General features: G+C 40.9%; 1 protein-coding gene across 3 annotated transcripts in view; it reads right to left on the reverse strand.

The window, feature by feature from the left end:
- Positions 1-256: 256 nt before the first annotated feature.
- The window catches only part of Enox2 (ecto-NOX disulfide-thiol exchanger 2), a 309518-nt gene continuing 293995 nt past the window's right edge, over positions 257-15779 (reverse strand). For all 3 annotated transcript variants that reach the window (XM_051142397.1, XM_051142394.1, XM_051142396.1), the window contains 4 exons: positions 14534-14641; positions 9555-9663; positions 5145-5230; positions 257-2368 (listed from right to left, as the gene is read on the reverse strand). In XM_051142397.1, the coding sequence (XP_050998354.1) occupies positions 2237-2368; positions 5145-5230; positions 9555-9663; positions 14534-14641 (435 nt within the window). In that variant the 3' untranslated portion in view covers positions 257-2236. The remainder of the gene's footprint in view (positions 2369-5144; positions 5231-9554; positions 9664-14533; positions 14642-15779) is intronic.

Consider the following 15779-nt stretch of genomic DNA (forward strand, 5'->3'; position numbering starts at 1 on the left):
CAAAAGGAGGTAGCCTGGAAGCAAATGTCCTTCCTCAGGCACCTCATAGCTAACACTTAAGGTTTTAATGAATTGGATGAGGATGTTTTGGTGGGTAAGTTGCACTACTCAAAGACTGTTGGTTTAAACTTTAGTCACATCTAAAAAATATTATCACACTAGCATGTTGTATGGCCTGGGACCAAACAAATGGTCGATGGGAGACTGAAAGTTTACCATCACAACTAGTATGTGGAAACTCACTAGGAGTTATATCTAGGCTGGAATGCATAATTGAAACACTTTGGATAGGCACAGTAATTTCTCATCTTGGAAGGCTTCAGTGGGAGGGTTGCAAATTCTAGGCCAGACTGAGTTACGCAGTGAGACCCCATCTCAGAAAAAAAAAAGAATAAAAACATCTTGCTTCTATAGAAATCTTTAGTGAAGACAAACAAGGTGTTTAGGTATTCCAGCTGTTGCTCTGAAATTTAATTTATTTAACTTATTTAAGAAATAAGTGGTGAGTGGAAACAGTTCCCTTGATCTTACAGATATTGTCATAAAGAAGCTATTTCTGGAGCCCCTGAGATGATGAATGCAAGCTTCCCAGGGCAGCAACCTTGATAACAGAGATGGTCCAATGAGGAAGCTAGTGTAAAAATAACTAACTTCCTGCTGGGGCCACAGTGGGGTGCTTAAGGGGCAAGCCAACTTTCAGCATGAGTGGGCTGCTGTGGAATGGCTATTTCAGGTTGTCAAGCAAGTTTGGCATCTTCTCCCAACATCCTGGTAACTCAAAGAGAAACTGAGATGATCTAAGAGTCACTTAGGAAGGAATCCATTCAAACGGAACACAAAGCTGAGGTATAAAAAGGAATATTTATATTTTAAAAATACATCTCTGAACACTACTCACATCTTGTTTGCAAAGTATTGTCAGGAAATACTCTCATTGGCTAGGTTCAGTGTATTCTCTCATCTTCAACTGAGCTCAAAGGAGGGCATGCTTGTGTAATTAGAAGTACCACCATCACCACCACAAAAATACTAAAGACCAACTCTACCTCAGGGTAATGGCCTCCAATTCTACCTTTCTTTTCTTTTTCTACCAAGCAGGATTTCCTGAATGGTCCATTTATACTTGCCGAGGCCATTGCAATGTGCAGATGGGCACGACTGAACCAGAGGTCTCCCTGTCAGTCAGCATCCTGTGTGGAGCTGACATATGTGCAGGAAGCCTCATACCCCGGCCCATTATTTATTCATTAGTTCATTACTTTCAATACTCACATCAGCTCTTTACAAACATTCAGCATGAAGTAATCAGTATTTACAGCAGTACACAGTTTGCAATTCAACAACTAACAGCAGGAAAAAAGGGACCAACAGACTGTAAGAAGGCCAGAGGGGAAGGACTATTAAAAAAATCCCTCTGCCAACGTGTGCGCACATGTGCCCACGCCTGACTGCATTCTAATTCATAGAAAACTAAACATGCCCTCTTTGAAAAGCAGACTATTTACAAGTAGTTCTGAAAAGCACAAACACGATAGTCAGACTGGAGACTTTCTGTGAATCCATCCAGAGTTCTTGTTTTACAATTCTGAAATAGACCTTTCATCTATTAGAGAAAATAACTTTGGAACGTTTGTTAACTTTTGGTTCATAGTATTTTTTTTTTTTTTTTACAAAAAGCCACAGTTCATGCTTTTGTATTTCAAAGGTGAACTGGCGAAGCACCTTGTAGAAGACACTGAGGGACTATTCATTTAGTGTTCACTGTGCATTGGAAAGACAATGGCAGTCAGAGAGTTCTTAGCGCTCCTCTCATTCCTTTTACCAGTAGCAACATGTGAAGTGAGATCTGGAAACACAAACCACGTACAAATCATCAAAACACTTCAGTTAACAGTGTCGAAAAAGTACAAGGCCTACAACAGTAGTACAGAGACGGAAAACACTCCAAATACTCTTTAGCCTCAGGAATTTTTCAATACTACTTAGAAGAAAAGTCAACCAGTTGCCAGAAAGAGGAGGAAGTTACAGCACTTGAGGTTTGAGGCAATTTCTTTGTAGGACCCGGAGCTTGAGGTGCTGTTCTAGGATCCTTATTTTAACTTGAAAGATATTCAGGAATGAACTGACAAATTGAAAGCAATGTCCACTGAAAACCACTGAGAATAAAAAAAAATATGTCCTAAGCTTGTCCAGCACACATTTACTTTCAGGATCCCACATTGTTAAGCAAAGAGGTTCAGGTGAGTTTCAAGCCCTCAAAACCACAGAATTTCCACCTCTTCTCTAGGCTGGCTCCAACGCCGGTCATTTCCTGTCTGAAGGTATGCTGGAGTCGACTCATGAGAGATTCCACATCACTGGTACAGATCTGTGGGACACAGAGGACATCATCCGGTCAAAAGCACATTTCCATCCCTGGTCACCTGCTGCTGCATGCATGCGTGCTGAGCATGGTGGATACCTCCTCTCTGGCCTTGTGCATTTGTGTGTGTCGTTGGAGTGGTTTTTGGACACCGGTGTTAACCTGCTGTGAACATCGGACACAGTCCACTGAACTGCTTTTGCCAAGAGCTGGTGTCAGTTTCGTAGAGAAGTTCGGGCACATGGCCAACTGCATGAGGGCTGCTATGTCTAGGCTCACACAAGCTAAAATGCCTTTTCTTGAGGAGACAGAGATAGAACTGTCATGTCAGTGGAGTAGAAGTCTCCACATATGCATCAGCCCACAGAGGAAAACTAACAGGGGTGAGGAATGGTCTCCCTTCCTACCTTGAGGCATCATTTTTCTGCCCCTCCCATACAAAACCAAGTCTGTGGGCTCTTTAATGGCTTCTCTTTCTTGTAGCCATTTTCTTTTCAGTCATAGTGACCTCTTTAATTGTGGACCTTAGCACAGGGCTTGGCTGATGACCACCAGGGGAAACCTAAAAGAAGCCTGGTGTTACTGTCACACAGAACTTAGGTGCCCTTAAAGCCCTTGCTTGGAGGTCTTGACATTATTCCGGCAGGAAGCTGCATAGTGGGGAGCAGGCCCCAGGCTAGGAGTGAAGTTGTACTTTCCTTCCAGATCCACGGAAGTGAAAGAAGCACACTGCAGGTTTCCCACTGAGAGTAGAGCTCCCATTTGCAAAAGTGTGACTAGACAATGGCACTAGCTAGATGCACACAGACAGATACAGTGTAGATATGGAAAAGAGTCTCAAATTACAGGCCAAACTGTTAACAGTGGTTCTCCTTGAGTTGAGGCTTTTACTTTTTCTTTACTAAGTTTCTACATTGTTTACAAAGACGTGTATTATTTTTTTATTAATTTATTCATATTACATCTCAATTGTTAGCCCTTCCCCTGTTTCCTCCCATTCTTCCCTCCCTCCCACTTCCCCCCTTCTCCCCTCCCCTATGTCTGTGATTGAGGGAGACCTCCTCCCCCTATATATGATCTTAGAATATCGAGTCTCTTCTTGGTAACTTGCTATCCTTCCTCTGAGTGCCGCCAGGACTCCCCATCCGGGGGACGTGGTCAGAAAAGGGGCACCAGAGTTCGTGTGAGAGTCAGATCTCACTCTCCACTCAACGGTGGAGAGTATCATGTTCGTCGGCTAGGTCTTGGTAGGGGTTTCAAAGCTTACTGCCTATATTCCTCTTGCTGGTGCCTTAGTTTGAGGAGGACCCCAGGATCCAGATCTGCCTGTCATAAAGTTCTTCTTGTAGGTTTCCAGGACCCTGTGGGTCCTACTATTTCCTCTTTCTTCCATGCTACTCTTGCCTAAAGTCTCAATCGGATGTCCTCTCCTCTGACCCACTTTCTTGGTAAGTAAAGATTTTCATGGACGTGTATTATTTTTAAAAATTAAAAAATTAACTGAGGCATTTCGCTGACATATAATTTAATATTCTGAACTGTAACTGACCACATGGTCCTGACATTACCACTGCATCACTCATTTAACTGCCAAATGGGGTATATGGATGCAGAATAAAATGATTTCCTAGAAGGACATACGGACAAGACGCAATGCAAGCTAGAACTAACACAAAGGCCACTGAGGAACGTGCATCGCTGAAATTATAATGTGCTTAGGGCAATCAGGTTCCCAAATTGGCTAGTGCCTTTGCTAAGAAGACAAAGGCCTCTCTGATTTAGCATTGTGGACAACATAATGTCTGGAATCCATGCCCAATGGCACTTCCTAGGAGGCCTGGGTTTGGTGAAATAATAGTGACACAATCTAAAGGGAGGCTTAACTGTTTCTGGGGGAAAAAAACAATATCATGAGCTTATTTGTTTCTGAGGAGGAACAGGAATGTGCCCCTGCTGCTATGAAGCAGCCTTGACTTCCTAGGGGTTTAACAGCTCCCTTGACTTCATGTGATCTGGGAGCTCCCCCCTTGAGGATAACATGCACATAAATGGCCCACAGATGAGCTATGAGTAGCTACCCAATCTGCATTCCAGAATCCCCCAGCATACTGTTCCATCATTTTTGTACCTTTCAGAGTAGACAGCAGCAGTAGTGATGGTGGGAGGGGTAACTGGAGTAAGGCTTCCAATATTATAAATCAAATTTTGCTAATGGCCAGAGGCCCAGGGCAAATGTCCAATGTGTAAGAGGGCAAGTAGGGGTTAATTTGCTGGCTATAAAGTAGCTTGCATGGAAATCAATAAAAGGGGGACTGGAGAGATGGCTCAGTGGTTAAGTGCACAGACTGCTCTTCCAAAGGTCCTGAGTTCAATTCCCAGCAACCACATGGTGGTTCACAACCATCTATAATGTAATCTGATGCATACTGTATGCAAAATAAATAAATTTTTAAAAAAAGAAAGAAAAGGAAGCTAGAATCTTCTAAGATGTATCTTAGAACTATGCTAGCCAATTAATTCTAGTTTTCATGGGATTTCCGTGGCTTTAGCACCAAAAATCTCAAATCTCAGAAAACTGTTCAGTTTTAGGCAAGCCAGGGCAGAAAGTCACACTATTTTCTAAGAGGGAGGTCATATATCAAATCACAATGAGACTGGGAGGAAGGGAAATTTACTTAGACCCCTACGTAATATGGCCTGCTTATGCCTGGAGAGAGTAAGCTCACCTACACAGAAAAGAACTCTTCATCCTTTTCCTCTCCATTTGAGCTCTGCCACATACCTTATTATCAAGACGGTGCAAGTAGGAACAGATGTATTCAATGCTTGCTCCAAACGGGTGAACGTGAAGGAATGTGGAGATGATCCCTGGGGAGACAATGCCCAGACGTTACATTTAAGCACAAAATCCCTTGAGATTCCACAGATAGCGAATGAACTCATAGACAAAATGTACATATGCACACTATTCATAAACTGGTCACTATTTTAGTTTGCACCCATTTTATTCATTTAATCCTTGTAACAGCCTCATGGCACAGATACTGTCAACTCCCATTTCACCGATGCGAACACCAAGACATACACAGTTTCAGCATATAGCTGACAAGTAGCAGAGCAGGTGTATGAACTTAGTGGCTCTTACCACGCATTGCCTTTCACTGTGCCATACACAGTGACACTAGCATGTGAGGTCATTCCCATCATTTGTCATTGCTAAGAATAATTTGAATTCTAGAATATTAGGATGAATGTAGATTATGATGGGTGTTTTGGCAATCATTAAATTAGGCTTCATGCTCTTAGGAATTAAGAATGTCTTGTGAGAAACACACAGCACATACTTTGCCTTATTAACCTAGTTTAGTGGTTCTCAACCTGTGGGTTATAACCCCCTTTGGTAGTCAAATGACCCTTTTCACAGGACTCGCATATCAGCTATCCTGCATATTAGATATTCAAATTATGATTCATTGCAGTACCAAAATTACAGTTATGAAGTAGCAATGAAGTAATGTTATTGTTGGGGTCATGGCAACATGAAGAACTGTATTAAAGGGTCACTGCCTTAGGGAGGTTGAGAGCCACTTGTATTGTATTGGGATTTTATTTTGTGAGTGATCTATACAGAAAAACCAAACAGTTTTGAAATCTTCACGTTGACATGAGTGGTCACTGCTGTCGTGCTTTGAGAGCCCCAAATGTGTTCCTGTAACAGTGTTCCTACAGCAGTTTCCTGCTCCAGAAATGCTTAGGAGATTTCCACTCAGTCTAATTCTGGGGTCAGAGGCAGCCGTGGCTGCTGTCTTGTTTTTTACGGATGTCATATCAATTGTTCTAATACTTCACTGGCAACAACTAGAAAAATTGTTCAAAAATTGTGCAGTTTCATTTTTAAATGTTTGTGAATTTATTTCTTTTTATCAGATCGTCTAGAATTGAGCTTCCTGAAGACTACCAGGAAATACAAGTGGACTTTGACGTGGTATAGAAAGTACAATTTTTCTGTTCTTTCAGAGGCTGACAAAGAATAGCACAAGTTTAAATTATAGCTTGAGATTCAATTATTTTTATGAAAACCTTCCAAATATTAGATGGCAAAAGGTGGGCTGGGAGGGTCTAGAAGGGACTGAGGGTGAGTCACAAAATCTGTTCAAAAGGGATACTATTACTTTTATCATTACTTTATTCTTAAATGACCAAGTAAATTGAATTTTTAAGCTTTGATTTGAGTTGAAATACTTCAGTTCTAAAGAAAAAAGTCCATATTCAAAGAAAGTCTAAATGTCATGGCTAAGGAGAAGTACCAGATGCTAAAAAATAAGTTCAGAGGTTTAAAAAACACTAATCAGTTTTTGTGAGTTCACACTCATAGAACTTATTTTAAAAAGCAGATTTTTCTATCAGCTAAAGACTGCAGGCTTTATAACTCTTTAAAAAGCAAAGCAAGAGGTAGTCATTAGAAGGAATCATTTTTTGTTGTTTAGAGCTATTCATTTACAGTGATGTTCCTCTCTCCCTAATACTTCTCTGTCATCATGACAATTTGTTAAAAACTTTTGAGGAGAAAAATGTTAAAAAGTTGTTATGTTTTTTTGGGAAGTCTCAATGGCAGATACCCTTGTGTATCTTTCTATCTAAGTATAACACTCATTACCAAAGAAGACAGATACATCTTCATGACATCCAGAAGCCAGTCAGTATGAGGGCTTTAGGGAGTTGGGTATTGTTAGCTACCTTGTGACTTAGCTTCCTAGAAGGAAGCTTGGGTTAACCAACCCCTGTTAAAGGACCAAATCATTTGAACCTCAATTTTCCATTAGCTGCCAAATGGAACATAAAGTCTACAAGCATTTGTGACTAGTACTATAAGTGCAAGCTGCTTCCCTTGTTCTGAGGGCTGACTGTGGCCCTGCGTGAAGTAATCTGGGATAATTAATCATGCATATACGTGGACTTGACCTTTGAAGTAAGTAATAGTTTGTCAAATTTGCAGATGGAGCTGAATCTCAGCAAATAGTGGCATTAAGATGGGAAGCTATGGTTGCCTAATTCTTCATGTGTATACTTTTGAATTTTTTAGATAATGAGAAAAGTTTTAGCATTTATCGTATCAGAGCACACCAGTCAACACACATTGTCAATGGTTTCCCGAGTCATTTGTCACTGCAATGTAAATAAATAAATAATCTTTGTCTCAGTTCTAGGTACACAGATCTTAAAACCTTTTAGATTTTTAACACAGATTATGATTTTATGTTTGACTGACTACCTAATCTATCTATCTACCTACCTACCTATCTATCGTGTGTGCACATGTGTGGGCTGTGCCATAGTATGTAAGTGGAGGCTACAGACAACTTTCAGTAGTCAGCTCTCTCTGTCATGTAAGTCCCTGGGACTGAATTCAGGTGATAAAGCTTGGCAGAAACTTCCTTTAACTGCTGAGTCACCTTGCTGGCCCCAGTGTAATTTAATTTCTGGGACACAGTCTTACATGGTCTTGCTTTGTAGTCCAGACTGGCCTTGAATTTGCAATCCTCCTGACTCTGTCTTCTGAGTGCTGGATTCACAGGGATATTCTACCATCATAGATAGATGTCTACTTGTGTGATAGTGAGTGGTGACTAGGAGCCCCTTACTAGATTCAGGGTGGGGGCTGGCCAATACAACAGTAAGGCTAAGACATGGTTAGAGTTTGGAGTTTTTAGGTTCTCCACACTGAAGCCACAATGACACAATGAAACCTCCATAAAGACATGACGGAGTTCAGAGATTTACATCTGGGGAACACATAAAAATTCTTGGAAGGTAGCATAGCAAGTTCATAAAGGGTATAGAAGCTTGGCTCTTCTCCTAATTTCTTGCTCTATATCTCTCTTTTATCTCCTATTTCCGGGATTCCACCCCCTACAACAGTTGTTCTCTGCCTTCCTAATGCTGTGACCCTTTAATACAGTTCCTCAGGTTGTAGTGATCCCAACCGTAAACTTATTTTCATCACTACTCTATAACTTTAATTTTGCTCCTGTTATGAATCATAATGTAAGTGTCTGTGTTTTCTGATGCTTTTAGACAACCCCTGTGAAGGCTTCTTCAACTGCCAAAGGGATTGGAACACACAGCCTGAAAAACCCTGCTCTACAGTATGCTGGCACTAGTGCGCCAACTGTGAGTTACTCGATAGAACAATTGGTGGGTACTGGAAAGTTCCTAACTTTGTAGTCAGACAGGACAGAGTGTGGGTAATTTAATGTTACATTCTGGATCTAGAGTGATACCCAAAGGATTGTGTGATAAAGTGTATGTCCTCATCTTGTGGTACCATGGGGAGGTGATAGAAATTTTAAGACATGAGGCTTAGTGCACAGTCTTGAAACATGTTTTTTTTTCTTAAACACTATAGCTTCTTAGCCTCTCTTGTCTGTTATTTATCCTGCCTATGAGGTAAATGATTCTGCTACACGTTGCCATTATGATGTGCTGCTCCAAAGTACCAACTGTGATTGAAAACCTATCATGGACTGCAACTCTAGTGCTGTCCACCCAAGCAGGCCTTTTCTTTTTATAAGGAAAGGTTGAGCAAGACATTTGGGATCTGAAGCTTGAGCCAAGTGTCGAAAGTGAGGGTTGGTTTGTGGTGCTGAATCTTTACACCTGTGGAATGAATGTAAGCTCAGCTAGTTGGTATCAGAATTGAAATGAATAAAGCTGTCAGATATATACCTGGTGTTGGAGAGTTGGGAAAGTGGTATTGGAAAGAACATATGCTGAGTCAAGAAGTAAAACAAATATGCCGTCATTTAGTATCAGAAGTGTCATGCATAGCACCTATTTGCTTGAGACTCTTCTGAGAAAGTTTTATTTTTCAACAGTGTCTGGACTAGCCCTCTGAAAGAATAAGAAAGAACACCTCTCTCCTTGAGAAGAGATTTAAAAATATCTCCCTGTGTTTGACCAACTCTCACTATAATGCTGACAACAACACACTTGACATGACAGTGACAATGAGGAGCTAGAAATGGTTTAGAGCTGTTTGTAGAACTTTTAATGGAAATTGTCCTTGATCTTTCTCTATCACCGTTAGAACTCTGAGGTCTTGTACTGTTATGCTTCATACACCCTTGGCAGATACTTTCATCTTGTCTTTCTCTGCACCTTACGGGTTTTGTGTGTGTGCTGGTTTCCTTACCCACTAGCAGTGCTTCCCGTTCAGATTTGATAGGACTGCTGGTCATGGTCTTCTCAAGAGGGTAGTCACTTTCCTGGCTTGATGCGCACAGTCTAGAAGCACAGTTTTCCTGTGGGAATAACATGCTTCCTGGATCAGCTCAACCTTATTTGGCTAAAGAGTTGGTTTCAATTAATTGGACAACAGATACCTTTTTGTAAAAGATGAGAGGCAAGTTCCCACTACATTGCTCAGTCTGTTCTCAAATTCCGAGACAGATGATCCTTCCACCCCAGCTTTCTACCCAGCTGGGATGACAGATGTTTATCATTGTGCCCAGCAACAGGTTCACAAAAGCAACACAAATTAAATGGTGAGATACTTAAGGAAATTCCTCTAAAATCGGGAAAAAGGCAAGGCTGCCCACTCTCTCCATATCTCTTCAATATAGTACTCGAAGTTCTGGCCAGAGCAATAAGACAACAAAAGGAGATAAAGGGTATCCAAATGGGAAAGGAGGAAGTCAAATTATCCCTATTTGCAGATGATATGAATGTGTACATAAGTGACCCCCCAAAATTCCACCAGAGAACTACTTCAGCTGATAGACACCTTCAGCAAATTGGCTGGATAAAAAATTAACTCAAAAAAGTCAGTAGCCTTCCTATATACAAATGAGAATCATGCAGAGGAAGCAACTAGGAAAGCAACACAGTACTTTTAAAACGACACAGTGGATTTGGATCGCTAAGAAATTCAAGTTATAAAAACACCACAGATAATCCAAACTACCCTTTAAAAACATTTATTTAGTGTGTGTGTGTACGGTTCTCTCTTGTTCTTTCTCTCTCTCTCCCTCCCTCCCTCCCTCCCTCTCTCTCTCTCTCCCTCCCTCCCTCCCTCTCTCTCTCTCTCTCTCTGTGTGCACACGTGTGCGCATGCCATGACACACACCATTGTACAGTTGTGGTGGTCAAAGAACAGCTTGGTGTAGTTAGTTTTCTCTTTCTACCTTGTGTGTCCTGGGAATTGAACTTACATCTTCAGGCTTCACAGCAAGTACCCTTAGCAGCTGAACCATCTCACTGGTTCCCAAGCATCTTTATTATGCATTTATCTTCCCCAGTTGTGTTTTCCTGGCTTCATCATTCTTACCTCTATATACGTAATCTCGGGAAGCAGACAGAACACTGTTCTGTATTACATTCTAGGTCCTGCTAAAAACGTACTATCACCATCATACAGATGAAGAAAGCAAGGAAAAGATTAATTGGGAGTGTTTGCTAGGATTACATTGTTAGGAAATGGAAATGGGAGAGTTAGCATTTCATCTCAGCTTATGTTTATTCATATTCTCATGGCTCTTTCTCTCTCTCTCAACATTAGGTCCACCTTCTGCTTATGGTAAGTCACACATCTGAATAGAAAATCTGTGATATAGCCAATCTACTCAGGTATCAATGCTGGCTTGTGAACTAGAAATTAGAACCTTTCTCTATAGACTAGAGAGTCTGTTTTTTTCTATGTTAAGTTAAAGATCAGTTAAAATATTTCTGACCATGAATAAAAATATCAGTTGTCAGTGGCTTTCTTTGTTGTGGAGGCTTTTTCTGAGTGCAGCAGTTTGGTTTTATGAGACACGCAGGTGAAATCCATGCCCACAGGCACTGAATTTGAAAAGTACTCTACTGTTTGTGGATCTTTCTATCTTTAGGTGTGCGCGGGGCGGGCGGGGGGGGGGTGGGGTGGGATACTTTTCTATATTGTATAGATGAAGTAAGAGCTTTTAGAGGAAGGAATAAAAGACATCCCCACATCAATCTCACTGCTTCAGTCTTTACTGCTGTAAAAGAAAGTCCTGGGGGAATGCTGGGCAGGGGGTGGGCAGACCAAGGTTGATTCAGATAGTCTGTCACTTCTTCCCTTCTGCAAGCCCTCAGCATGGGCTGCACTTCTGTGTTCTTTAAAGGTGTCTTCAAAGCTTCCTAGATACCAGCTTGAAATGAAGTGAATGGTCTATGAGTGCTGCAAGATATGTTGCTTTATGTCACATCTGATGTAAAGCATCGGCTTGTTTCTAAGGCAGGGCGGGGCTCTGCCTCTGCTTTAACTCCCTTCCAAGCTTAAGTGGCCCAGGAAGCCATCTCTTTCCTTTCTTTCTTTCTTTCTTTCTTTCTTTCTTTCTTTCTTTCTTTCTTTCTTTCTTTCTTTCTTTTTTGAGACAGGGTTTCTCTGTGTAGCTTTTGGCTGTCCTAGACTCACTTTTTAGACCAGGCTGGCGTCAAACTCACAACGATCTGCCTGCTTCTGCCTCCTGCAATGCTGGGATGACATGCCTGAAAGCCATTTCTTAAGTGAGTTGGATTTAAGATATTCAGATTTTCTGAGAAGTCTTAGCCATCTTGAACGGAACTGTGGCTCAAATGGACCCAATTTCAAATTTGTCATGGCTGGCATTAAACAAATTAGAAGTGATATTAGAAGATGTTTATTTCCTTGAACTTCACTAGAAGATTCACGGAGGTAGTTCTTCCCACCAGTATGACAGACATATGTGACACTGTTACACTGCAAAACACTGCCAATAGCTCCCACTGTGGCTTCCTGTCAAGAAACCCACACCAAAGCAAAACCAAACAAACCAAAACTTGCTGCTTGCCTTTCAATCTGCAATTATTTTTGTAGTCTAATGTGATGGTCTTTTGCTTCCTAACCTAATTGCATCAGGTCGAAATATCTGGTCACAAATTAGCTTCCCAGAAAAAATCAGTTTGTGATGATCTGTCATAAATTCTTCTAAAAGAAGCCTTGCCTGAAATAACATGAAAAATATGTGACTCACTGTTTTCTGATTCTCAGTTGGCTTTCTCTTTAGCTGTCATTTTGTGGTATATTTCATTTCAGATGAGAAACACTTGTCATTAGGCACAATATGACAAGTTTCTTCTGTGCCATTTGACCTCTTGTTTCTTTAAACAAAACTCTTCACAAAGCAGAAATCAGCCTATATACTAAAAATGTACTTAAGCCAATTTGTAATGGCGATCTAAAGAGTGTGATAGGCATGGTATCCACAGGGTAGCCCCTGGCCTATCTAAAGTCTTCTGGCTCCATGGTGCATTTTACACAGGAAGAGAAGAACTAGAGCTATGTTGCAGCTCTGGGACAATTTAGAAACTCTGATAGCATGAGCAAAGTCCTGAGAGTGCACCAGCTTTGGCACTTTTCAATTAAATGTTTGATAAATGAATTTCCCTGGGATTGTGCTCATTTCTTTAATAGCACCCACAAAAGTGGAAAGTGACTTGATTTTATGATGTGGAAGAATTAAAAGCATATTGCAAATGGCCTCTGAAAGAAAACAGTTTTCAATCGTTTGTTTCAACCATCCCAAGGTTGCCAGTTCCTAATGGCTCCCTGGGGCACATCCCCATGCTGGTAAATACACTCAGGGCCTGTATGTGCTCTGTCTTCCTAAGCTGAGCAAGGAAGATCAACAACAGCAGCTCTTATGGAACTGTACCATTGCTTATGTTGGATGCTCATCCAAGCTCCCACATTTCCTCTTCCTTCTCAAATATCCACACCAGGGAGTTCTGCTTAACGAGTCATTTTTCCCAGAGTATAACTTTAGCTGAATATTGACTCATATGAGGCTGGAGAAATATGACATACAGAGATGAGGAGAATTTACACATCAAAAAGAGACACGCCTTTGTTGTGATCCACAGACCCATCCAAGTGTTAAAAGACTCTCCCAGCCGTCTTCCATGTGTTCTTATTTTGCAGCAAGCTCTCACTTGATGAGGTTTCACCTTCCGTTCTTTGTTGCTAATATTTGGCTTTAGAAAACCTCGCTACATTTTGGTGTTAGCTTTTTTTTTTTTTTTTTTTTTTTTGAGACAGGGTCTCAAACTTAGCCTGGCTCCTAACTTGCTAGGCAGCTGACACTGAACTCCTGATTCTCCTGCATGCTTTTCCTACGGTTTGGGATTCAGGTGTGTATACCCATGCCTGACTTGGTGTTGGCTGTTACTCTGACCTGCAGCTGCTCATGATCATGTAGATAGAGAGTCGGTGTAAAGAACTCTCAATGTTTTAGCTGTATTCCTGCTTTAATGAAGTGTTCAGTAGAAGGTGTGCCCTTCTGGGAAGATGGAACTTCAAAGGAAGAATTGACTATCAGATTGCCCTGTAGGAAAAACCTGTATGGCACTTTTTCCTGATTAATTATTGATGGGCTTCCCCCCTCCCCCCTGCCTCCCCCTCCCCGTGGGTGGTACCATCTTTGGGACAATGGGCCTGGCATTGTATAGAAAGCAAACTGTGAGCCCTGGAGAGCAAGCCAGCAAGTACCATTTTTTTATGGTCTCTGCTATAGTCCCTAACTCCAGGCTCCTGTCTGGATTTCCTGCTTTTGACTTCGCTCCATGATGGATTGTAAGCTGTAAAGGAAAACAAACTCTTCTGCAAGTTGCTTCTGCTCATAGTGTTTATCACAGCAATAAGAAGCAAACCAGAACACATGACTTTCTATGTTGTTATTGGTATAAGGAGATGAAGCAAACAGGGAGGAAGTATGCAGTATTGTTTCCAACAGCAACGATGGCAGAACACGATGGGTGGAATGACTTTTTATTTACTGAAAAGTATATAAATCACAACCTTTGGAAATTCTAAGTGCTCATACTTAAAAGCAGAATTACCACAGAGAGGGACTTTCTTTGAGACAGGGTTTCTCAAAAAAGGGTAAGTCTGTCCTGAAACTCGCTTTATAGACCAGGCCTTAAACTTATAAGAGATCCACCTGTCTTTGCCTCCCAAGTGCTGCGATTAAAGGTGTGCACCATGCATGCTTGGCCCAGAGAGGGTCTTTTATTTCCCAACCAGCAGGATTTCACATTGACTTCTCATGCAGAAACTCATAGGACATTTTTATTATCACTGAAAAGAGGAGACGGGAAGGGGTGAAAGAAAAGATTGGTAGAGGAGTTATGTACCTTTTCTTGAAGATTTTCCAACATCTTTTCCACCTGTAACTTGTCATCTTTGATTTTGTCCAGTTCAGCTTCTTTCTTTTTGTATTCCTCTTGGACTTTAAGCAGATGCTTCACGAGAGATCAGAGATAATGACATGACTCATTTAGGCTTCACTTCATACATAATCTCTGGCTGAGGGTAGGTATCCTGTGGACCAGCCTCACTTCCCCCTCCACAGATAGAAAAAGTATCTTGGAAAAAAAATCAAGATACTTTTCACTCTTTAAAAACTTGGTTCTTTTGGATTTCTTCTGAACCCGTTTATATTTTATAAAGGACCAGAGAAACTAATAAACACAGTCACCTAGCTTCTTCTCTGTCCTGGCCAAAGGTAAGGGTAGCATGCAGTCAATGCTGTCTGTACAAGCTGTATCTTGATTACTGCAGAGACAATGAACTTAATGTTGAAAACCATTTTTTTTTTGTGAAGTCATCTGGCTCGCCAAGCTTGATTTGTGTAGGGAAACTAGTCAAATTTCACAAGTTACTTTCTGTATTAGAAGGCAAGGGACAGGATTTATGCTATCATAAATGGCAGCTACTACTAGATATTGAATTCCCAGTGTTTACTAAGCACTGTGCTAATGCATTCATGTGCATTAATTCAGATAGGAAGTAGCAGAGTTATACTTAAAACCAGGCCAGGTAACCTCGGCATTCCTTTGCCTAAGTACATATTTACTATACATCTTTTGAGATAAAATGGGAAAGTGTTGTCATTGTTTATGGTACTATTTTTCCAATGGAGGAAAAATATCAAAATGAATGAAATTAATTTTTAGGAGGCAGACCTCTTGCTGAGATCTTTGCACGTAAGTGACAGAAATATTCTTATGTGTAATGTTTTCAAAAGCAATATAAGAGAGAAACAATGATAAAAGTGTTTCCAAGGTCTTATTTGCAGACTTGCAAAAGATCACCAGCTAAAACCAAGGTGCAATGTATGCTATCAAAGCCTTTTGAAGGCTACCTACAGGGATACCTTTTTTTGGTAGGAAGATCTCTGAAATCATCTATGTATTCTAATTAAACTATGTGGTGACAATAAAAGGAAGGTAAGCATTACTTCACACATTGTGCTAATGGGAAAGGTGAAATACTAATGTGCTATTACTTGTCACACAGGAAGACAATGGTGGCAGAAGTAATAACACAGGGATCCTAGTACCAGAAGTGACTCTCGATTCATCATTTATAATTTCCAAC

This window comes from Acomys russatus, chromosome X (assembly GCF_903995435.1).
Source record: "Acomys russatus chromosome X, mAcoRus1.1, whole genome shotgun sequence".
In the NCBI taxonomy this organism is placed as follows: Eukaryota; Metazoa; Chordata; class Mammalia; order Rodentia; family Muridae; genus Acomys; species Acomys russatus.